Genomic DNA, 26,539 nt, shown 5'->3' on the forward strand with positions numbered 1-26,539 from the left:
AGAGGTCTGGTTTTTCTTAAATTAAAGTTAGCTCACAACACAGTTAAGTAAATCGAAAATAACCAAAACTATTAATTCCACAAAAAACAGTTTATGGAAATTTCTTGAATTAAATGCAGTTCTAAATATAACGCAATAGAAATTTTTATTTTATTTAGGAGTCGTTCGCTTGGAAAATTAAAAATGTCTACCCCAATGATTTTTTGTACTATTGGCGGAAAACGTTGATCAGAAAATTACTAGAAACAATTTTTTGTAGAATGAAGCTCACTTTAATATACAGGGTGTTTGTAAAGTACATGATCCCATATAACTTGAGGGGGCGACTGTGTATGGTAAAGTGATGGTAGTTAGTAAGGAAAGATGTACCTAGTGCTTGTGCCAAATATGAGGCTGATGGCAATTAAATTAAAAATTAGTTAAAATTGAAATTTGACAAGCGGCAAAAAATTTTCCACACTAACTACCAAAAACGTGAACACTAAAACGGCTCTTTCTTCGAACGAAATGTAGATATATTTGTTCTTAGGAATTCAATTGGTAGTAAAAGGAAATAATCGAATTTGCAAGACTTATTGGTGCCGAAATTCTGAGGTTTCTAGTGTATCTCCGCCACTGGTTGACATATTTGTAAATCAATCAACTTAGCGGGTCTTTACTTCTATGTGGGTAAATCAGGGAACCTAGGTTTCATTGGTCTACATCAAATATCTTCAGAGATATTTCAGAAAATACTTTTCGAATTTCTCGAAAACGAAACGAGTTTTGCTTTTTGTTCTATCGCACTCATTTGAGATTGTCAAGGTAACTGCGTTTTTAAGTTAAAATGAATTTTACGTATGTATTTTTGAACATTTCCACCGCATTGTCTAGTTTATATTTTCGCGTATGTTGTAAATGCGAAGTGACTTAAAAAGATTGCAGCCCGTAATCGTAAGACGGCGGACGGGCTGGCACGCAGGCCAGCAGCACCGCGCCGGAGAGGTGCACCGTAGAGACCAAATTTCCCTTAAAACCTATTGATTTTCCGTGCGGTGCGGATCGTGAGTCACTCCGGGCCGAACGACGCCGCCACCGTGTTTGGAGAAGGAGAACGAGAGAGAGGAAGCGCGAGGATTCGCGGACGCACACAGGGCCGACCGTGACCTGGCCGGCAACAAGGAAATGCGTTACGCACGCACACGCGGCTGCGTCGGCCCCCGAGCGCCCTGAGTGACGTGCTCGGGCGCAGCACGACGCGTCACGAGCGCCCCGGCCCGCTACAGGCATATAAACAACAATATTTACCTTTCCCCGTCCGGAGCTGACGAAAAAAATCCGCGGGGGATTGTTTCGGAAATGAATCGAGCCACTCGAGATTTTCGCCTAATGCGCTGTAATAAAAACCAACTGAAATCTTGCTGAAAGTCGGCCACATATAAATAGGTACTCGTTCGTTACCAAACGAAGGCAGTAGAGGGGGGAAAATGAGGTTCGTCGCGAAATGTTAGTTTCGAAAAATGAGTTTTAAGGTTTGAAGACTTCCTGATTCTTAAGGTATTGGAAAATTTACATAAACACCAGCCGTTTAGCATCGAACGCCAGGCACTGCGGCACTGTTATAAATAAAACATTCACACTTTTGTTTTCGTATGTTCTATCAGCATATAAAAATGTCCCATAGAAAAGCACATTAGATGTCAATTCTTTGAAAATTATGTTTTTCTTGCATAAGTCAAAATATGACGTTTCTTATAAAAGTTTTAAAATTTTAACTAACTTATGCAACACCTGTTACATACTTCTAAATACTTAAAAAGCATTTTAGTCGTTAGTTTACTCTCATAATATTGTATTGGTGTAAAATTTATGCAGTCGCGACGCTGGGGGGTGTGCTCGATTTTGGAGAGTCCAACCGGTATTTCTCTTCCCCAACCAATTACACAACCTTTTAAAAGCAATATATTTAATTCTGAGAGATATGAGATTACAAATAATATGAAAGTTAATATGTACTTTAACAGTTCTGGCACTTCTACAAGATTTTAGTATTTCCATGGAATGAATAAATTGCGTATTATAGCAATGATAATATCTTCCAGTGCAAGTTGTGATGGATCTTTTAACGATCTAAAGATAATTTTAAAAATTATTTAAAAATAATTATTAATGTAGGACTTAACATTAATTTTAATATTTTGCATTTTGTTGGCCAAAATATTTAAAAGAATTTATTAAATATGTGCTCATGCCCATGCAATAAAATTTTCTGCCAGTTTTCACCCAACTGCAAAATAGTGCTAACGCCGCCACTGATTTTAGCAAATGAGACAGCAACCAAAGGTTATATTCATTTAATACTATGTATGTATTTCAATAAATAATTTGTATTTACTGTGATTACATCAAATTTTTAAAGTATGATGGGTTAGTTTAGGCAAATGTTAAATTAATTTTTATAACGGATATATTTTAAATAATCTAAAAATAATAAAATTTCATTTCATAGACAATTATAGATGTTTAATAAACGTGATGTAGATTAATGTGTTTTTGGGATAGTAATTAAAAATTATATTTATTTAGACAAATAAAAATATATACAGAACAGAATAATTAATCAAGCGAAAAACAGGAAATAAAAATTCATTGCGGCAGGGCAGGTTTAGTATTGGGCATTTTTTAAATTATGCGTAATAATGGATTTTCGCCCATTGTCCATTAAATTTCTATTGCGTAATTGGACGGAATGGAAACGTATGTTTATTGTAGCAAGATAACTGTTTAAAACAATATTATACCTATAAGTATATTTATTACGATTTTTATAAAAAGAAAAATATATTGTCAAAACAAATCGGTAAATAAATTATACGCAATATCCCCTTTATTAGAATTTATCTTTTAGATATTTGCCATTTTTCCCCTGACGTGTGTGTTTTTAAAACACGAATATTGGCGAGTGTGATATCTTTCTACGGCGAAGTTTCTTTCATAACAAAATATAGAAATTTGTCTACTAGATGGCTGTACGATATATTATCACGAACTTTCTTCACCCTCGTGATCTTCAAATAAATACACTTTGGTTGGTTTCGGAAGAAATTAATTTTTAATTTAAAATTATACCTAGGTAAAAATTTGCCTTTAAACAGTGATTTTTACATATGCTTACATATTTTTAGTCTGACGCTCGATGAAACGTACCTACCTACTTACTAATTGATTCTTTTTCTTTCCAGATATTATTTTTTATAAAAGAGAATGTACAAAGGATAATGCTATTTTTATACGAAACATAACAGTACAAATACACGAGAGTACAAATACCCCGTCACCTCATCTCAGTGAAAAATTCAGGATACCACAATGACAATAACGAAATTTCCCAATCAATAGAAGTACAGTTCCACCTAGCAGCAGCCCGCCGAAGAACGCAACAGCCACCATTAGAAATGCTGAGTTAGCGATGCGCCGCAAATTATGAGTGAAACACTAAGTCAAGACCCAGACGGGCTTGGGGCGGCGTACACCACCCTGGCGCCGTCCTATCCTCCCACGCCGGCCACTCCGAGTTCCACAGTGCAGGACGTACCCTCCGGGGCTAACCTGCCACCTTTTTCCACCTTCTCCTCGGATATGGACTCCAGTGGAGCGTTCAGTTCGGTATCGGACCGGTTGTTCAACGACACCCGCCTCCTAGACATATCAAACTGGGACTATTACACCGAGACCAGGCTGTTGGACAGGGGCGAGAACGGTCTGTCCATTATCACCTCTCAGCCGCAGTACCGTCCTTGGGAGTCAAAGCCTGTGGACGCGGCGACGTCGTCGTATTCGGTCACCACGCCGGTAAACACGTTCGCCGACGCCTTCGCACAACAGAATGGCGCCTCCAAGTTACCCTCCTTTCAGTCGCAGTTCCAGACTTTCAACGATCCCGTGACGACCAGCGAACCCACCTTGACCACCCTGACGAACCTCACCCCCATATCACCAAATTCCTCTTCTAGTCCAAGCCACAGCTTAACCACTCTCAATTCCAATTTTCACACCTTAAGTGCTGTTAACCCGCGCTATCCCCTGGTGCCCGCTCCAATCCAAGCCAGAGAGATCCCTTCGATCCAACAGCAGTTTTTGGACGAGAGACACATCCAACTGTACTCCCATCCCCCGACCAACATAGCTCTGAACAACACCCTGCACCCTGCTACCTTTCTCAACAGCCAGAACGGTGCCATAATCCAGAACAATCAGTTGATCTCCTCGCCGACGGTAGTTACTGTGTTAAAATCCGAATCCGATATCAAATTAACCACCAACCTTTCCACACTCCACCACCAAGAGTCGTTGAAGCTGCAGAACGTGGGTTTGCATCCCACCCAGTTCCAAAACCCCATGACTCAGATCCAGAACAGTGACAGTGGTCTGTACAACGGTATCGAGAAAAAGATCAACGGCAACCTGACGTCGCCGACGAGGAACGACTTCCGTAAGAAAGAGCGCAGGAAAATGCGGGCCTCCAGCCTGGAGAGCAGCGTCGACAGCGACGGGGCCTCCAGTAACATGGAGATCGGGTCGGAGAATTCGGGTCAGGTGGCAGCCATCTCCAGCACGGCGGGCTTCAAAGCCCACCAGATGCACGTGAATAGTTCGGTAGACATGGACACAGACATTAGTGGCGGAAGCGTGGACAAGCAGGTGAAGAAGAAACGGAAACGATGTGGCGAATGCATCGGATGCCAGCGGAAGGACAATTGCGGTGATTGTGCTCCGTGCAGGAACGACAAGAGCCACCAGATCTGCAAGCAGAGGCGGTGCGAAAAACTTACGGAAAAAAAGGTGAGTAGTAAGTAGACGTCGAGCGTAGTTTGTAGATTTTGTCTCCACATTACAACCGCAATCCCCAATTTTATGTCTGAAAATTCTGTGAACAAGTTGGGGGTTTAGTCGCATACGTACAATTTGAATAACTAAATTTTTTAAATAACTAATGAAAGGAAATATGTTAATACTTGCATTTTCTTTATATATTATTGTTTTTTACTGACAATTTTGCTAAACTAACTAATGAATTAAATGTAGATCAATGTGAACATTTGAAACTAAAAAGAGCATAGGTATAGAAAAATCAACTTTCCACATGATATACTGTAGATAAACTGTTCATAAATTACGCTTTCTTTTTAATTAAGATTTAGATCAAATAGAGGCCTGTTAGTTAAAACGTACCTATACCATACATGTCGATATTCTCCTTTGTGTCATTTCTGAACCTCGACACTTTTAGTGACAATAATTTATTTAATTTAGTTGCCTTATGAAATCAAAATTGTAATTTTTATTTTTTTCCACATTTCTTCCCAAATATCTTAATATTCCCAAAACTTTCATAATTATTGCAATATTTTGGAAAAGGTTTTCAAATTTTTCGTTATTAAAATTCCCTTATTCTAAAAATTTTTCAATTGACTACCTGGAAACAAATATGTTTTTATATCACGGGTAGCGTAGTCGATCGAGCATGGGGTGGCAAGCATTTCTCGGCGTCGACACTGGCAATGTCGATGGGTAATGGGCGTTTGTCCGCGTTTTTTCAATAATAGTAGCCCCCTTCCGCACAGCCTTTGGCTTTAGATTTGGGGATTTGGGGATTTGTCCCATTTCTGTGGTGTGTTTTATGTTTATAGTAGGTATATGTATTTCTCAATTAATATTATTTGTTTTGACTAGTAGTAAGTTAAATAAAATAATTACGCCAATGATTTTTTAAAACATTTGGACAAATAGTTTTATAATTATTTATTTTACAATTAAATGGTTAACCCATTATCCTCAGAGCATAATTTAGGAAATAATTTACAGGGTGTGTGTTGCGCTTAAATGTGATACAAGCCTGTAACTTCTTTATTTTTTGACCGATTTCAAAATTTTAATTTTGGAATGTGACTATCTCACTGAGATACTGCCGGTTTTATTAATGCAATTCACGGCCAACTAGGACGCGTTTTCTTGACATCAAAACAGCTGATTGGTATCAGCGATTTATTTTTCAAAAAACAGATTACGTATTCTCATTCAGCATCCCTTAAAGCGTCTTACCACCAAGTTTCATCAAAATCGATACATCTTCAGGCGAGCACTCCATGATGTTGCGAAATGTAATACAAGCCTGTAACTTCTTTATTTTTTGGCCGATTTAAATTTTTTTTTGATGGAATGTAGGGTAAATAAAACTATGTAACTGTGAATACTTTTGGTTTTTTATTAATGCAATACAGGGCCAACTTGTGCTCGTCTGAAGATATATCGAATTTGATGAAACTTGATGATAAAGACATTTTAAGGGATGCTGAACGAGAATACGTAATCTCTTTTTTGGAAAAAAAATCGCTAATACTAATTAGCTGTTTTGACGTCAAAAAACGCGTCCTAGTTGGCCGTGAATTGCATTAATAAAAACAGCAGCATTACAGTTAGATAGTTTTCTTTATCCTACATTCTGAAAAAAAAATTGAAATAGGTCAAAAATAAAAAAGCTAAAACGGACTGGTATCACATTTAAGCGCGAGTTATCAATCCTGACAAGATGCTGACTTTGCAACCCTTGCAGTTTCATTGTTTGACCAGTTATTGTCTAGAGGTAATACAGAGCTCATACCTTTAAGATTATTGTATTCATTTTGACTTTAATTCATCGATACTTTTGTGAAAGTTTTTAAATAAAAAGAAATTTTGTTTTTAAAAACTAAAACCGCTCGGCACAAAAGTTATCTCGCGACACCCTGTATATTTTTTAATTCGTATAGCCAAAAAAAAAAGCTCAAGACCATGGTTCATTATAGTTTTCCATCTTGTCCAAGAAACAACCTCTTGGTAGTCATGATATGGATTTAGTACACCAGTATAATATTACAGGATTATTTTGATAAATTAAAATTACATTATTTTTTAAAAATATGACAAAGGAATAATTTTTATAATGTTTATCTCAAATTTTATTATATCAGGCAGAGCGCACTATACCATAAACAATTTTTGTTAATATTCCTAACACCAAAATTACTAATGACATTTATTAGAAGCATGGCTACTGGAGCTCTATTGGGCCAATCAGAGAAAACTTTCTCAACGCGCCGCTAGAGGGCATTTTACCTAAAACTCAAAATTTGTTTTGTTCATAACTTTTTTCCTTGCTAGACGTCACAGAAATTTAAACATTATTGAAAAGAGATACAATATCAGAAAAAAATATGTACTCTTTATTCATGCCGATAAATATAACCGTTTAGCAGGAGATCTCTATTAAAGTGTTCATTAAACATCAAATTTTTGATAATTCTTTTTGCAATTAATCAAGTTGCCATGCTGTAATACCTTCTCTTGTAAAACCAGCTTCGTTAATTAGTACATAAAATATTAGTAAATTCATTATCCTCATCTTATTTTTCCATTATGCTATTACAGAGCCAAAAAATATATATATATTATGGTGAAAAATTAAACTTATACCTCCTTTAAATAATTTTCAATTTCATAACACCAAAATTACTAATGACATTTATTTGAAGCATGGCAACCTGATTAATTACAGAAAGAATTATCAAAAATTTGATGTTTAATAACACATTAATAGCGATTTTCTGGTAAACGGTTACATTTATCGGCTTCAATAAAGAGTACATAATTTTTTCTGATATTGTTTCTCTTTTCAATAATGTTTAAATTTCTAGCAAGAGAAAAAAATTATGAACAAAACAAATGTTGAGTTCTAGGTAATGAAGTGCCCTCTAGCCGTGTATTATGAAACTTTTCTCTGACTGGTCCAATAGAGCTTCATCTAATTCTATTTAGTACTTAGTGAGTGTGCTAAATGAGAGACTAATCGAATTTGAATTAAATAAGTTATTTAAATAGAAAAATAAAAAAATTGAACTTTGACAATTTTGTAAACAATTGACAATTGGAAAAAAAATTATCATTACATACTGCTATTATTTTAATTCGTATAGAAACACCTCCCGGAGTTTCCTGACGGACTTTCAGAACACTCTGTATATTAAGATTTAGCTTGTATGTCATATATTTCGGTTCCCAAAATTCTCTCTTTCTGTGTTAGTCTTGTGAAATTGTTTGCGCATATTCTTTACGTCATAAATATCAAAAAAATAAATAGTATCCGGTGAAAACTGACATTCGCAGTAAAAGATCTCCGGATCTCCGTAGACGTTCACTAGCGGCAATAGAGATGCAGCGCTAACGATTTCTCCAGGCCCATCGCGGCTCGCGAGGCCCTTTACGCGCTTTAGTTGTTGCAGCGGCAGTGGAAGCAGCTAGGACGAACCACCCCTAGCGCGGCACACATGGACCCGCCCAATTATGCCCCGGCAAACGCGTATGAATGCGTGTGTAATGCGACGACAACGTATTTTCTGGGTTCGCAATGTCGGCTCTGCCGAAATCATTTCTGCTCGCTTGATAGGGATTTTCATTACCTCCGACTAAGTATATGGAATGTCCACCGGCCAGAACGAGTCACGAAAGTTGCTGATATTGCAACTAGAAAGTCACTATTAATAGACAAATTTCGACTATTTTCAAAATGAACGATGTCACCGTCTGGGTGGAGTTGAGGTGTCTTAACGAAGGTGTCGTCGCACTCAAGGGGGAATCGTAACGATAATAATCAGGGCGTTTCTAAAATATGGTGACTAACTGTAACTGGAAATAGCAAATGATATTATGAGCAAAGAGTTTTTACCCAACGTGGGTTTGAAAACGCTTAGTCAATTACAGGATGGTGAAGGTGCACTTCCAAATACACATAATGTTCAAATAACTCCAAAACGAACTTATCAAATTCAAATTAAAGCATTATCTACAGGATGAGCCACAATTTTCTTTCAGACATAGGTGTAAAAAGTCATGCCGAACCAGAATATGTAATCAGAATTGAATTTTGAAGAAAGTTGACTAAAATACGATTTTTTTGTACTTTTCTTCTTTCGAAAGTTATATAGGCTCATATTACAAACTCTTTGACCAGTACTTATTTATTTATTAACCTTGAATATTTTAGTCGCATTGGATAACATTTTTAATTATAATTACCAGAGCTGGGTAATTACTTGTAATTTAAAAATAGTTACAATTACAAATTACTTTTTAAAAAAAGGAACTAATTACAATTACAAAGTATATTCTTTAAAAAAGGAATTATATTAATTTAATTACAGTTACATGGAAAATGGATTTAGCAATTACTTTTCTAATTACTTTTATGATAAAGTAAATTATAGTGACCAAACAGAGAAAAAGGAAAAAGTTAAGTTAAAAATTTAAATTAAAAGTGTTGTGTAATATTGCGTTTTATTATTTATTAGAATTGATACTAAAATGAAAAGATTATTCTTATTCATTTTCTGATATAGAATTTTTATATTTTTATTCCTAATCTAATAATTTAAACTAGTTCAGTTCATACTATAATTTTATATTATTGGTCAGGTAATTAATTCAACCCGATGCTCTTTTTTTTGGTTGTTAGTACATTTGCAAAATATAGAATACAGTAGTTTTGGGTAGACTGGAAAGCAATAATTATTATTAAAAAAATTACGAATCGAACAAGTACGAGTGAAAGGCTGAGTAACCGAACCAGAAGTTTTCTCAACTCAAAATAAGAGCAGTAACACATAGATACATAATATATATTTTTATAAAACTTGATGCTATAGACAACATATTTTTACTTCGTATATTTTCTAAATTAATAATAATTATAATAAAATAAAATGTACTCTGTTAATTCTGAGGTTAATTCAAATCACTTATTATTGTTCACGCGGCACAAGGCTTTCCTCAACTGAAATAATAGAAGTCTGCAAGTCTGTACGCAATTACGCAATACGCATGATCTTAAAAGTAATTATAATTAATAGAAAAAGTAATTGTAATTGGAAAAAGTATTTGTACTTATAGAAGTAATTTGTAATTCGATAGTTCAAATAATATAATTACAAATTACAATTCCTATAACAATTTTGCTGCAATTACAATTCCAAATTACTTTAATAAAAAAAAGTACTTAAATACAATTACAATTACAGGGAAAAAAAGGGAATTGTAATTGCTAATTACTTTTTCACCAGGAATTACCCAGCTCTGATAATTACATCAAATTAATATTTATGATAAAAATTGTATATTTCATACTTATAGATGCATTAATCAATAATTATTTCGGTGTTTCAAAGCTTACTGCTTGACTTTATAAATGTGTGATGTTTGCATTTATTATGGTATGTAGGTATCCATGCTTATTTCTATCTTATTTCATTTATAAAGTAAAATTATGACATATTAAATATACGAGGTGAGTAAATACCATTTTTGGTCGGACTGGGAGTCGAACAAATGAATGACTCACCGAAAAGTTTGTAATGTGACTTATGTGACCGTATATCATTTTCTGCTAAAATATATACATATTTTTTTTTCTCAAAAAATCTATTAAAAGGCTCCCTGCTCCCTTTAGATCAAATCGATTTGAATAATTCTATGGAACAAAGGTTTCTTCTAATTCACAATGGTAGAGACGCAGGGGGTGATTAATTAATTTTATTTTAAACAAATATCGGCATTGATTTTCGAAATCTGCAAGTACCACCAAAATGCACAGAAATATTTAGATATTGATAATTTTCTCCGGAACGGTTCATGTTATTAGATCGAAAATAAGAGTAACTTTTTGTATCTACATATATGAAGCTCTTTCAGATTTTGTTTAACAGAAAATATCAGGGACAGTTTTTTAGGATAAAAAAAATAATGTCCCTTGCATGATGTGTGCCACTGTAAATGACCAACCTCCACCAGGTTTAATGTGGATCTGATGTCGTTTTGGAGTATCAGAGGCACATAAAGAAAACATAATCAGTAAAAATCAAGAAAAATAAATGGATTCACTTTAAACATTTGTTCATTAATAATTTTTGCAATAAGAGATATACTTTTCCGAATGAAAATTACATTAGAACTGATGATTACTTAAAATTGAACTAGCAATACCTATTTCTCTTACTACAAAAAAGGACCAAAAAAAGACGACCACACGCCATTTACGGCCACAACTATTCACCTATTTTTATATAGTATGTAAGTGGGAGAAAATTCCAGTGGTTCTCTAAATGTTTTAACAGTTTTGACTTTTATTAATTTCAAGCACACCATTTTGTTACCATCCATTAAATACCATGTAACTGTTTTTAATAGCCTTTTTCGAATTCATATAGATAACTTTTTTAAATATGAGATTTTTAATCTCCTGCTTCAGTTTGAAACCATATTTTAGGTACCTATACCTATATATTAGAAATTAAGTAAATTCATGCAAACACCTCGAAGTCAGGTTGCAATACCAGATCTTTCAGAATAATTAATATCCATGAAAAAGTAACTTTGAAAGCATTGAGAGAACTTTGGGGTGAAACATTCTGATACATACGTTAATTTATTAAGGGTGCGTAATGACATGTTTGGTTTTAACAAAAATCTGAACCCGTATATCGAGTTCGCTAGCGAAATCTACGCTTAATATGTTTACATTAAATCGGACAGGTTTAACGGTCAGGGTAAGGAATATTATCTCACGACGTCGCAGCATCCACCGTTTGCTCTGTGGAAAAAAGTCATTAGAATATTATTTATCTGGCTAGACTAGGTCGCTAGAAGATAGACAAACCAGTTCTGTTTGACCGTTTTTTTTCCTTTTTTCATTAGATATTCATAAATGAAACAGTGATGGACTATGCCATACATTCTTTTGTTGGTCGTTTTTTCTGCCTGGGATAGCGATTTTGGTGGAACCGTTATTTGTTTGAGACAATTTGCATGAATTATTTTTTAGGAATTTTATGATTTTATTGCCACATCCAAACCAAAATTTAAAGAGTCGTAAAGAAAATCGACTTGTCAGGTTTTTTTTTATAATTCCGATATTTTCCAGGTGGGAAGTTTTAATTGGAACACCCTATACATGTTCTATAGGTGTACCTCTCTACAGAAAAATGTTTCGTAGGTAATTTGAAACCGATTGGACAATTTACATTTTTATTGCTTAGGTATATTTTAACACCTGCAGAAGATATTTATACATTATTTGAATATATGCCTATGGTAATGGGAAAACTGTAGATGGTCCTTTTATGTAGAAAAATATTAAGTATTATAATAAGGATATAGTCCAGGATGCGCCGATTGCCAAGAAACCGCAAAATTTCCGGTCGCTAAAAGGTTTTTTCATGTCAACAGCCAGTGTGTAATAATTTGTTAACATGCCCGTCACAATACAATAGACATTTATATGTAGGTACCTACCTATTACATACTTATATATTATGCTCTTTAAATGAAATGTCGTTTTAGGTTTTAAAGGTGTTATATAGGTATACCTACTATATTCGGTTGAAAGCTGAAATTAATCAGTCGATTTTTTTGTTGGTCAAATTAAACGTGCATGCATGGTTGTATTTATTGGAAATACTTAAATGAGAATAGGATATTTATTGATGTTTAGTTTTTTTATGTAAAAGTACGTTCTAACTTTTGATTACAAACAAAAGTATAACTTTGTTACATACACTCATAAAAATTGTATTTAAAATTGCACACTAAATCATTGGTTAGTTTGGCGCCTTAATATAATAAGTAAGGTAAAATTACATCATACGAGTATAAGTAAGCATGCAATTTTACACTTTCTGTGTAATTCATCCGAAATGTAAATTTATATTATCGATATAATATGTATATTTCTGACACTTAAAAGTGTAACTTTATTATTAAGAACAGGAGAACTGCTTAGTATTTTTAACAAGGAAAAATATTTTTAGAAATAAATATCTTATTTTACATACTTAAATATTTTTCCAAGACAGATTACGACGCATTTAAGTGAAGGGAAAATAATATTAAATACATTTCTGAATTATACAGATATATAGATAAATATACAGGGTGGTCCGTAAGTAATGGTCCATAGAGACATACTACATTTTTTACTTCAAAATATTGCGATTGGAGCCAACATGCCTTAATAAAATGTTGATAACAAAAAAGATACAGGGTGTCAAAGTTGGAAATTAAAAATTGAATTTTCGTAATAATTATAATATTTTTGAGTGTATGAACGTGAAAATTTAGGGGTAGATGTTTCTGTATACGAGAAATCATAATTTGTTATCTATTTCGATGTATCTTCTAGAGGGCGCCACATACGCCGTGTTTATGACGTAAATACGAGCATAATTTTTTTATCCACAACGTTAACGCTTCTTTTTTTTAAAAATCTTAAACCTACATTATTTTCGTGAAAAAATGGTATACTTGTCATTAGCTCTAGAAATTGTCCGTTTTCAAGAAAAACGCATTTCAACAATCTGCTGCATGTTTCATTACAGGAAATTTTATCGTAGTGTGCGACAATGCCAAGACAGTTTTGACAATTAGAAAAAATCATTGTGACAGTTAGCAATTATTTCAAATTGTATTTATTAATTTTTGGTAAAAATCAATTAAGTATTTAAAAGAAAATAACGAATTATGCCGAGACATAATAATTTCTCGAATTTGGAAATGAGAGATATGACGGTTGTTTATTGTCAACAAAATTTCAATGGACGTGCTGCGCAACGTGAATATTGCCGAAGATTTCCAAACAGATTGCAACCTGGTAAACGACTGTTTCAAAATCTATTCAGAAACTTAGGCGAAAGTGGTTCATTTCGTCCTAAACGTGATAATTTAGGTCGACCAAAAATGATTACGCCTGACCAGGAAGACGAAATACTAATTCGCATTGCAGATGATCCACAAACTAGTTCAAGACGATTAGCTGCAGCCACGGGAATTAATAAAACATCAATTTTAAAGACATTACATGAAGAAAAATATCATCCATATCATTTTACACCAGTTCAAAATTTATTACCTGTCGATCTTCCTTCAAGATATCAATTTGCAAGTGATATTCGGAACAAGCAGAATACTGACTATACATTTGTCAACAGAATATTGTTTACAGATGAAGCGACATTTACTCGCCGAGGTATTTTCAATTTAAGAAATAAGCATTGTTGGGAAGTTCAAAATCCTCATGTAACTCGAGAACGGCACTTTCAACATGAATTTAAGATTAATGTTTGGTGTGGGATCATTGGAAACCATTTTCTAGGTCCATATGAGTTGCCAGGAAATTTAAATGGTACAAGTTATTTAAATTTTTTAGAAAATAGCTTTGTTGATCTATTGGATGCGTTACCACTGAATTTGAGGCAAAATATGTGGTTCATGCAAGATGGCGCTCCGCCACATTTTACTCATCAAGTAAGAACATATCTAAACCAACACTTTCCTGAACGTTGGATTGGCCGTGGTAGTATATTTCCTTGGCCGCCACGTAGTCCAGACTTCAACCCTTTAGATTTTGGTGTATGGGGCACAATGAAGGAAATTGTTTATAAAAACACTATAAATACTCGCGTCCAACTTTGGCAAGAAATTAGTAATGCCTCAACTTTTTTTGATCCAATGGTATTATTTAATATTAGACGATCTTTCATAAATCGTATGGACAAGTGCATCGAGGTGAATGGTGGACATATTGAAAATTTACTTTGAAACATTTCCTATTTTTCCTTAGGTACATATTCAGTTTTTTACTTGTTAAACGCTTGATAAAATCATAGTTTTGTTTAATTAAATTTCTCCTTTAACTGGTTTTGTAAATAAAATTTATCAACTTGATAATTTGTATTTTAATGTGTACAAAGGGATAATGTTTAATTGTCAAAATTAATGTTTTCATTAGCGCACACTACGATAAAATTTCCTGTAATGAAACATGCAGCAGATTGTTGAAATGCGTTTTTCTTGAAAACGGACAATTTCTAGAGCTAATGACAAGTATACCATTTTTTCACGAAAATAATGTAGGTTTAAGATTTTTAAAAAAAAGAAGCGTTAACGTTGTGGATAAAAAAATTATGCTCGTATTTACGTCATAAACACGGCGTATGTGGCGCCCTCTAGAAGATACATCGAAATAGATAACAAATTATGATTTCTCGTATACAAAAACATCTACCCCTAAATTTTCACGTTCATACACTCAAAAATATTATAATTATTACGAAAATTCAATTTTTAATTTCCAACTTTGACACCCTGTATCTTTTTTGTTATCAACATTTTATTAAGGCATGTTGGCTCCAATCGCAATATTTTGAAGTAAAAAATCTAGTATGTCTCTATGGACCATTACTTACGGACCACCCTGTATACAAAATATTATTTAATGTTTTAATTAATGAAATCAGCGAAAATTAAAAATACCTACTTATATAGATATAGGTACCTACCTATATCTTTAAAAAACCTCCTTACTTATTTAAAGGAAAAAGTATATTTTTTAAATTAAAAATGAGCTACCAAATATTTTAAAAGTACAACGTAAAAGGTAGAAATACGTCGAAAAAAGAATATATAGGTACCTACACTTAAACGTGTAATTAGGTATACACAACGTTTCACGTATGTTCAATTCAATTCAATTCAATTCATTCACATATATTATTTCGATTATAAACATTACAAATGATAATATGTAAAGATCCTATGTGAATTTCCACAATTTTTATCAGTGTAGTTAGTCCTAAGTATAACTATATATTTCCTAGGTATATTTTTTTGATAACAACATTTTTGAAAACTGTGGTATCTATACTGACCGAATTGTGTCCGGCAGTTGTTCCAATAATAATCAAATTTCAAGCTAGAAAACCCAATTAAATTTTCGTCTGTCCTAAGCTGGCACAGACTTGCATCGAGCATATGCCGTTTAATGATTGTGTGTGTGTGTGTGTGTGTATGTGTGCGCTCGAACCAGGTAGTATGCCACGGCCCGACGAGCCAACAGCTGCATTTTGAAGAATAAACTTCTGCCAGCTGTTTGTCTACAGTCGCCCAAATAGATAGACACCGTTCCGATACGATAGGTGATAGAAAAACTGGCCGGACGATCACCTTTATGCACATAATAGCGAATGCGTATTTAAAGAATACACTTACAATGGGAAGTTTGATGATACTGATTATAAAATATTACGTAAAATGGACGTAAAGAGCTAACGAATTTGTCTATAATTAGGAAACGACGGAGTGCGGCCGGCTTATGCGCACGTGTGGGAAAGTAAAATTTAGGATGGAGACGGGGTTTAGGAAGATCTAAGGGTTGAGTCTGCGTAGAAAAACGCGAGACATTTATATTACTCGGTAATAGTAAGACGAAAATCAAAATGTCGCTTCTATTTAGGGAGACTTCAATACCAGGTGCGGGGAAGAACTTGATACGAGAATAATATTTGATAAAATATTAGGCAACTAAAATTTGAACATTAACAATTACGTGTAGGTATGTATTTTATATGCTTACATTTTACATTATTTCGATAATGTAAAAACGCGTTTTTAATGAAAATGATGGTAAACAAAGAAAAACGAATTTTTAATGAAAATGATCCAATAAAAAGAATTCAGGATAATATTGATAGGTCTAGTTAATTTTTCAGAAAACAAAAAATTACCTTTTTCCCCGAAATTTCTACCTGTTACACCATGGTTAATGCGGTATGTGAATACCCTGTACAAAAGAAATGTTGGGAAAAGATTGTTTTTTTATACATAAGGATATTATTACTGTAGGTATCTCTAATAATTTATTTGTAGAGGACATCCTACATATATCACGGACTATTATAGGTAGGCACATTTTTTGTATATTGGAACAAAAGCACAATTATTTAACAAGAATGAATTTTTTTCATAAATTTGAAATAAAAAAGCATCTACATCGTTTCAAGTCCATCCGTTGACACGACACACATTCGTATAAATACTTAACAAGTAGATATAGGTATATCAAAATTTGGAATCTCGTAATTTTAATATTACCTATACCTATTTATTTTTCACTATTTATACAGGGTGTCCGGTAAGTACCTCCTAATCTCTCGGGAGTGTATAGGGGAGGTCAAAATAAAACTAGTCCTTCCTATAATTTTTTTTCCTAATGTGCCCCCTAACGGAGTTATGGGGGGTCAAAGGGGTACCTAGAAATTAACGTTTAGGGTTATAACTTTGAAACCACCCTGTATATTTTAATAAAATTTTCGTACGTTGTATTACACATGGAGCTCTACGATTTGATGCTAAAATCAACTTTTTGCTATTATCAGGTGTCCAGAAACGGACTGGCCCTATCACAATTTTTCTCAAAATTTTGACAGAAGTAATTTTATCAAACTGAAAATATTATTATTAGATACTCTGAAGGTTTTTCTTTAAAAATGGTACTCTTTATTTATTTCGAAAAAATGAACGGTTTGCGAGATAAATCGGTTTTGAAAAAAATTGGTAACAAATACAACAACAATTAAAATTTATTTTTTTACAATAAAATCATTCCCGCTAGTGCCAGCCTACAGATTCACCATAAACATTTACTGGTGGTGAATTAAGGGAATGAATAATGCCGTTTCTTGTAAAATCAACATCTATGACCAAAATACATCTACAAATTATTATTGCTCTTGTCTCCATGGAGTTCTTTTCTATTGTTTTCGTTGTTAGACCCTGTTGATTTTAAAGTACTTGTCAAAGGCGCGTGACAGAATAAAAATTCAATTTTATTGTGGTATTCGTTTTAAGCCGTTAGAAATAACATTTAAAAATGGAAGAATATTCCTGTGCAGAATATGCTGATATGCACCTAATTTATGGGGAAGCATTATGCAACTCCGTGGAGGCAAGAAGACTTTATGAGGAAAGGTTTCCGGGTCGACATTTGCCGAGTCCAAAAACTTTTGAAAGAGTTGATCGTAGTTTAAGAGAAACAGGTAAAAAAAAATAGTGAAAAACGTTAGTGAAACTAATTTCTTCCGAATCCTTTATTTAGGAAGCTTTTTGCCACGCCGTGGTGGAGCAGGAGCCCCGAGGAGAGTACGAGACCCTCATGTAGAGGAACAAATATTGGAAGACGTTGCTAATAATCCTTCAAATAGCATAAGGAAGCTTGCGGCGCAAAACAATGTTACAAAATGGGCTGTACATGAAACTCTGAAAGAACAATTGCTTTACCCGTACCACATCCAAAAAGTACATGCTATGTCTCCAGATGATTATCCAAAAAGACTTCAATACGCCAATTGGTTTTTACAGCATCATATTCGGAATCATAATTTTGGTACATCTATTTTGTTCACCGATGAAGCAGGTTTTACAAGAGACGGCATAATTAATTCGCATAATCTACATGTCTGGGATGAAGAAAACCCTCACGCTTTAGTTCAAACTCGCTACCAACAAAGGTTTATGGTGAATGTGTGGGCTGGCATTATCGGGAATCATTTGATTGGTCCATTTATTCTGGAGCAAAGACTTAATGGTGCTCTTTATTTGCAATTTTTAGAGGAAAATCTAAATATTTTGTTAGAAGAAGTGCCCCTTCAAATAAGAACTGAAATGTGGTACATGCATGACGGTGCACCACCCCACTTTGATCGTTTAGTACGTCAACATCTGACGAATGTTTTTGGTGATCGATGGATAGGTCGAGGCGGACCTGTATTATGGCCACCTAGGTCGCCCGACCTAAACCCATTAGACTTTTTTCTGTGGGGTCATTTAAAAAATAACGTTTATTCAACACCCGTAAATAGTAGAGAGGAACTTCTGCTGAGGCTAACACAGAACTGTGACCATCTCCGCAATAATCACGGAATATTATTTCAAGTGCACCGGGAAAACATTCGTAGGATTAGAAAGTGCATTGAAGTACGGGGTGCTCATTTTGAACATCTACCGAAGTAACATTTAGGTACCTTTGTTCATTGTTGAATGTTCTTTGTTGCATGTCTTGTAAGTAAGTTATTTTTCAAATGTTATTTTTAATTGGTCACTACTTGCTCATAAAGTATAGCCAACCCGTTCAAAGATTTCTGGACTTGATAAAGTTAAAGAAATTAAATGCATGAAATAATATGTAAAAAAAATAAATTTTAATTGTTGTTGTATTTGTTACCAATTTTTTTCAAAACCGATTTATCTCGCAAACCGTTCATTTTTTCGAAATAAATAAAGAGTACCATTTTTAAAGAAAAACCTTCAGAGTATCTAATAATAATATTTTCAGTTTGATAAAATTACTTCTGTCAAAATTTTGAGAAAAATTGTGATAGGGCCAGTCCGTTTCTGGACACCTGATAATAGCAAAAAGTTGATTTTAGCATCAAATCGTAGAGCTCCATGTGTAATACAACGTACGAAAATTTTATTAAAATATACAGGGTGGTTTCAAAGTTATAACCCTAAACGTTAATTTCTAGGTACCCCTTTGACCCCCCATAACTCCGTTAGGGGGCACATTAGGAAAAAAAATTATAGGAAGGACTAGTTTTATTTTGACCTCCCCTATACACTCCCGAGAGATTAGGAGGTACTTACCGGACACCCTGTATATGTTCTAACGGTAATGTAAATGTTTCCGTGAAAAATTTTGTCCGTCAAAAAAATGTTGTTATTAGACAAGAAAGCACGAAATTTGTGAAACACATCAAGAGCCGTCAGTTTCTATCAGAGGACAATATAAATTCAAAATTCATAACTGCTTGAAAACGCCGCGATTTACGACGTCCTTTTTCGCTTTTTCACGCTACCGTTTTCGATACAACAAAGCCAGCAGATGAAACAACAATTGTCCCATATAGACAAATCTCGTCGCGTGTTCGACATCGAGGTATGCAGCTGCCAGCTGAATGAAGTAACGTTTCGCGATGATGCACGACTTTTCTTACGGTGATTTATCTCTTATTTACTATTTCCTTTTTCCATATATTCGCCGTCGAAGGAGGCATGTGTACAAACACGGACGGCGGACAAAGGAGACGCGATAATTTTGCGAGTGGAAATCATAAAAATGTATGGCCTATGCTAAAAACTATCAATATACAATAGATAGTTGTTATGACCATGATTATCGATTATTGTGGATATTCTTCGATAGTTTGTAAATACAAGTTTATTCAAGAAAATGTGGGATTAATAGATATACATCTCAAATTAATGGCTAACCTAAAAGTTTGTCACTCACTTTTCGTACTCACCTATAATGGGTTATTTTCAGTCGACAAATGGATTTTTCGTTTACATCTTGGGGCACATATAAATGTTATTTAAACAACGATTGCAGGTATAGGAAGAAAATAATACAATATTGAAATAAAACACAAATAGTATTGTGGTGTAGTCAACAAACGAATTTCGGCGAGAACACTATTAAAGATAAATGCAACTTCTAATACTTACGTCTTTAGATATTACTCACTAATATTTTGCAACTAACTCAGTAAGTAAGAAATTTTGGCATCATCATATTGATACCTTCCACAGGTTAACAAAGGACTCTTTTGCGCATTGAAAGTCGGGTGTCGGTCACTGTAATAAAAATTATTTAAGCAGTTATGCCAGCTTTATTACATAAAAAGATTACCTACTTATTCGTATAATTGCTACTTAACCCTTTCGCCACTAAAGGGCGTATATGTCCCACGGCATTTTAGGTTTCAAAAATACTGTAAATTTTTTTTTTTAAATACTTTTTTTGTATAACTATAATACTTTTATAGACCCTCAGAACAAGTTTATTCAATATTATCTTTTTAGCATGCCACATTTTAAATTTTAATAATAATTTTTTTAAATAAATTTTGAGGTTAACTAAGACTGGTGTTAATAAGGTGGACTGTTGTGTACGCGAATATATACCTAGTACTAGCAGCACGGTTGGGACAGTTTGAATAGGGATTTATAATGCATTGGTATGCTTGCAGTGTTTTTTAAAATTTCCTTGGGACATATATAACCCAATAGAATTTTTAAAGCAGAAAAAATTATATTGTAGCCGTAGCGAAAGGGTTAAATATCGTTCTGATGATGGCACCAGTTTGTTTTTAGTAACAAAAGGAGACAAAAAAAAGTGTGAAGACTACCCAACAATTAGTGTGAATTTTATTGCTTAATGTTTTTGTTCGCCTTGTGTACATATATAGGTATATGTTAAATCGTATAGAAGCACGCCAAGCAATGCAAAAGTGCCCTCCAGTATATTGATTTTGCCGCTGAAAACGCTTCATGACATTAAAGTTGGTGATTCACTGAAAATAATTGGTTTGCCTACCTAGACAACAACGTTTATGAATAGTTTACGATTCATTGGAATGATATTTTCCTTCTTTCGAGTTAAATATGTATATATGTAGTTATTTATTTACTTCGTAAAATAACGTAAATAGATATAATCTAATGGTATCATACTCTCGTTAATTATTCTTAGAGAAATTCTATCGTCTATCCGTTTAGTGGCCGACAAAGGGTACACCTGTGACGTGGAAATCTCATCTCCCGAGTGGCGGGGTGTCAACCCCTTCCAGAGTCCTGTTAGCGGCGGCCGTTCGAGAGCGAAACCGAAACGTCCCGTTGAAATCGAGAGTGCTGTCACTTTCGCGAGCGCGAGAGATTTGGCAACATTCGGCATTCGGTCGGATTGATTTTTTCAATGGCGGGGGTTAAGTACCGGGTCGGGGGGGCGCAGCATGAGTCATCGTTGCACTCGGATAGCATCGATCGGCGGATGTTTCGGCCGCCGCGATGGCCGAGACGCCGTAATGTGTTTCGTTGAGACCCAGGCGATTAGGTGTTCCATTCTGATGTTTTCCTTGCGGGGTGCACTCCCCCCCCCTCCCCCCCTTTATCACCTTTATGGGCCCATTTTGCTAGCAGACGACGATGCAAAATGTCTCACACTAAGAAAAAGTGTAGTAAGTTGGCGACTGTTTTGAGTATAAATATAAATAAAGAGAAAGTAAGACATTAAAGAAACAACATCAAATCCTTGACTATTAGGTACCTACTTACTTTAAAAATATATATATATATATATATAATTTGCACCGCACCCACAAACTTAGGTACTACAATCACAAACCTTAAACCGCCCTATTCAAATATTTAATTTATAAAAATAAATGAGTATTTATTCTTCAGAAAAATTATAATTTGAAATAATAATACTCACATACGGGGTGTTCCAAATTTTAACTGCGAGCATTGCAGCAATCCCTCGAGGAAGTAAAAATAATGTCACTTTACCTTATAAATTTGAATAAAATGGCATTAAAGTGAAAACATTGAGTCTCGAGTATACAGGTTCGGAAAGTCCCCATGGTATGACTATTCAGATTATGAAACGTCTTCCACCCTGATATCTCGCTCACCTGATATATTTGGAAACTTTGGTGGTGAATATATACCTGTAAAGTGAGTCTTTAGACAAACCATATTTGATTGGAGTCAGTTTTGAAAAATCGACCTCTTTTTTCCATCTTAGAATCAGACGCCTCCGACTACAATCAAATATGGTTACGTCTAAACACTCACTTTATAGGTAAGTATATATTCACCACCAGTTTCAAAATATTCGGATATCAGGTGAGCGAGATATCAGGATGGCTTCATGAAAAGTGAGACACATTGTATACATATATATATAGGTATACTTCCTAATTTTTTTTTTGGTGAAATATTGCCATACGAAACAAAGGAAACCGTACTACTTTATTATCTAATTAATATACCTGTAATGGGAACAGTGCAAGCATGAAAGATGTTTCGTTCTACAATATTTTAGAAATAAGTAATACTCCGACTCCGACGATGCATTTCTGCTAGGGTGGACTGCACATTTTATCGATCGTTCCGTCTCTCCAAACAGGATTATTTTTATACGCAAACATACCCAATCACGATCCTCGGTTACAAGCGATATCTAAACAGCTGCCGAAGATAATAAAAATAGCAAGAGTAGTCTTCGATGTCTCCACAATATTTTTTTATAAATATGTACACATTTTGTCACTTACTAAAAATATGTAGGGATAACCTGTATACCTGTACGTATTGTAGATCTACTACTTAACTTAAACAAAGCAAATTTAAGTATTATCAATTACCTACTACAAACTTTAATCTTTAATTTAAGATACGAAAAATATATTATGTTTTTTTATATTTTTGGTGGATGAATTCGTTAAATTAAATCGGTAGATTCAAACGGAATATCCAATCTTAAGGCTAATTAAAATTGATCAAGTTATACAGGGTGTAACTAAATAAGTGTAAAACATTTAAGGGGGTGATTCCTCATCGAAAAAAAGATAGGATCTTTCATATAAAGAAACTTCATTGGAGCATCCCTTGTTAAGATACAGCCCCTTAAAGGGGGTACATAAAATTTGTTTAACAATTTTTTTCACAAGCACTAAACAAGTTACAATATTGAAATTAACCTGACATTTTCTACTACCAAAAAGACACTTAGCCAGTAATTTATTTGGTTTACCCCATGGTTGTAAGGGGTGGAAAACGCAACCCCTAAAATTTATTTCCAACGTAACTTTTTGTCTTATTATTTGTTTACCATTTAAAAATTTATTTCCGATAGCCTGTTTCATTCTAAAAAAAAATGTCTCTTGAATTTTTTGCCCAAAATAAACCAGTTCGCAGCAAAAAATTATTTTACGAACAAGATACATATCGCCATAAAACGAAAATACGAAACTAATTTATCTAGTAGGCCGCTATTAGCGATACTGACAATTAAATTGGAATCAAGCTGTCAGTTTGTAAATTTTTGAAATTGAAGTAATACTAATTGTGTATTGTTCTGTTCTTAATTTGTTACTTTAATAATTCACTTGTTATTAAAATGGCATACACAAATGAGGAAATGGCTGATATGCATTACGTTTACGGTCTGTCGCAGGGGAATGGGTTAGAAGCTTCTACAAGATATGCTGAAATGTATCCTCAACGGCAGCATCCTTCACATAGAATATTTGTCTGACTTCATCAACGATTACGTGAATATGGTTCATTCAACAAAAGAACGCAGGATTGTGGTCGCCATCGAGAAGTAAGAACACCACAGCTTGAGGCAGCAGTACTTAATTTGATAGAAGAACAACCTACTACCAGTACTAGAAAGATTGCTTTCCAGCTAAATGTTGATCATATGACGGTATTTCGAATTTTAAAGGAACATCTCTTATACCCTTACCATCTGCAACGAGTACAGGCACTGTTACCGCGAGACTTTCCGAACCGTCTTGAATTTTGCAATTGGATGCTGGAAATGATTAGAAGAAATCGTGACTTTCTGAAGACGATCGAATTCACAGACGAATGTAGTTTTTCTCGGGACAAGATTATTAATTTTCATAATTACCACATATGGGCTGATGAAAACCATCACGCTATTGTCGAAACTAACCATCAAGAACAGTTTTCTCTTAAGGTGTGGGTCGGAGTTATTGGGGATTATTTAATTGGGCCTCATTTTCTACCTCCTCGATTAAATGGTGAGGCATACGTTCAATTTTTAAGAAAAGTGCATCCCCCCGTACTGCTGGAGGAAGTTCCTTTGGGCGTCAGAAGGGATATGGTTTTTATGCATGATGGGGCTCCCGCCCATTTTAGTCAAGTAGCACGTCAGCATTTAACTGAAACATATGCAAATCAGTGGATAGGTCGAGGAGGACCACAGAATTGGCCCGCTCGATCCCCGGATCTCAATCCTCTGGATTTGTCTACTTGGGGCCATTTGCAGCATTTGGTTTATCGTACTCCTGTTCGCGATGTAGAGGACTTAAGAAACCGCATTATCGATGCGTGCAGGGTAATTAGAGAGACTCCAGGAATATTTGAGCGAATACGTGGCTCAATGCGCCGACGTCTAGACGCATGCGTAATGTCTGAAGGTAGACATATTGAACATTTACTATGATTTCTACATGTTGTATGTTTTGTTATTATTAAATTAGTTTTGATTATTCCCCTTTAATCATTTAATGCAGGTAGTAACTACAAAATAACAGTAAATCCAGTCCGCATTTATGACGATGTATCTCTGTAGTTGTTCGTAAAATAATTTTTTACTGCGAACTGGTTTAATTTGGGCAAAAAATTCAAGAGACATTTTTTTTTAGAATGAAACAGGCTATCGGAAATAATTTTTTAAATGGTAAAAAAATAATAAGACAAAAAATTACGTTGGAAATAAATTTTAGGGGTTGCGTTTTCCACCCCTTACTACCATGGGGTAAACCAAATAAATTACTGGCTAAGTGTCTTTTTGGTAGTAGAAAATGTCAGGTTAATTTCAATATTGTAACTTGTTTAGTGCTTGTGAAAAAAATTGTTAAACAAATTTTATGTACCCCCTTTAAGGGGCTGTATCTTAACAAGGGATGCTCCAATGAAGTTTCTTTATATGAACGATCCTATCTTTTTTTCGATGAGGAATCACCCCCTTAAATGTTTTACACTTATTTAGTTACACCCTGTATAAATGATTAGAGGTAGGTATATTATCTGTTTAAAATTGATCTCCGTATTTCTACACCCACGCGCCTTCAATGGAACAATAAAAGTACTATCTATGTGTAGGTTCCTGGAAAAGACATAAATCTCATTTTTAGTGTTTTTGTTTATGTATGTATAGAACGCGATTTGTTCCATCTAAATAATTTTGGGATAATATATCTATTTCTTCGTAGCGATAAACGCATAGCTGTACATGATTTTGTGCGCCCCTGAAACGAAACACAGAGTTCATGCGACTGCTTTGGCGGTTTTTAGGGCACAATTTATTTTATCAGTGACAACAACTGGTAATTAAAAATCGCACGGTGTGTTGTCATGGCAACGTCCATCCCGTAAATTCCGACGTGGAATCGTTTATGTATTAAAATCAGTGACCCGGACAAAAAAAAGTTACGCCGAGTTGACAGGAGCAGTAAATTTCACCTCTTGGGTCGGTGGTCTGGGATGTGATAATGCGAAATGAAAAATGTCCCATGAATATCACGAATTGAATATAAAGGTAGGTACTTTAAACCAAATCGTTATTCATAAACAATTTAGTTAATACAAATTAATTAGGATTTTTAAAATAATATGTACGGTGCAGTTTATACGTTTAATAGTCAGATTCCGAAATTTCGAAATTTTTAACTTAAATGTTTATGGTGGTTTCTAGTTTCTATATCCAAATGAAAATAAATTTAGTTTGATGGTGGTGCTAAATTGCTGAAAAATATGAAAATGTATGTTTTACGGTAATAAATCACTTTTTGAATTCATAGAAGAGAGTTACCTTTTATAAATCTGATTGTTCAACGGTTTATAAGTAGTAGAGATTTAACAAACAAACCACAAAAATTGGAAAGGACATCGGCTTTTTCGAGGTTAAAAAATTGCAAAAAACAGAAAAATTGAAGAAGCTCGAATTAAAAATACTAAAAAGATGTTTATTAAAATAATTTTCATGGTAAGATACCTACATTTTACTGAGACAAGCCTCAGTGGGTCCGAAAATTACATATTTTAA

General features: G+C 34.3%; 1 protein-coding gene across 1 annotated transcript in view; it reads left to right on the forward strand.

Moving 5' to 3' along the window:
- Positions 1-3,462: 3,462 nt before the first annotated feature.
- The window catches only part of LOC108905769 (DNA N6-methyl adenine demethylase), a 65,754-nt gene continuing 42,677 nt past the window's right edge, over positions 3,463-26,539 (forward strand). Inside the window, exon 1 of the mRNA XM_018708783.1 lies at positions 3,463-4,821. Within this exon, the coding sequence (XP_018564299.1) occupies positions 3,463-4,821 (1,359 nt within the window). The remainder of the gene's footprint in view (positions 4,822-26,539) is intronic.

Source organism: Anoplophora glabripennis, unplaced genomic scaffold (genome assembly GCF_000390285.2).
Source record: "Anoplophora glabripennis isolate ALB-LARVAE unplaced genomic scaffold, Agla_2.0 scaffold221, whole genome shotgun sequence".
NCBI classification, from domain to species: Eukaryota; Metazoa; Arthropoda; class Insecta; order Coleoptera; family Cerambycidae; genus Anoplophora; species Anoplophora glabripennis.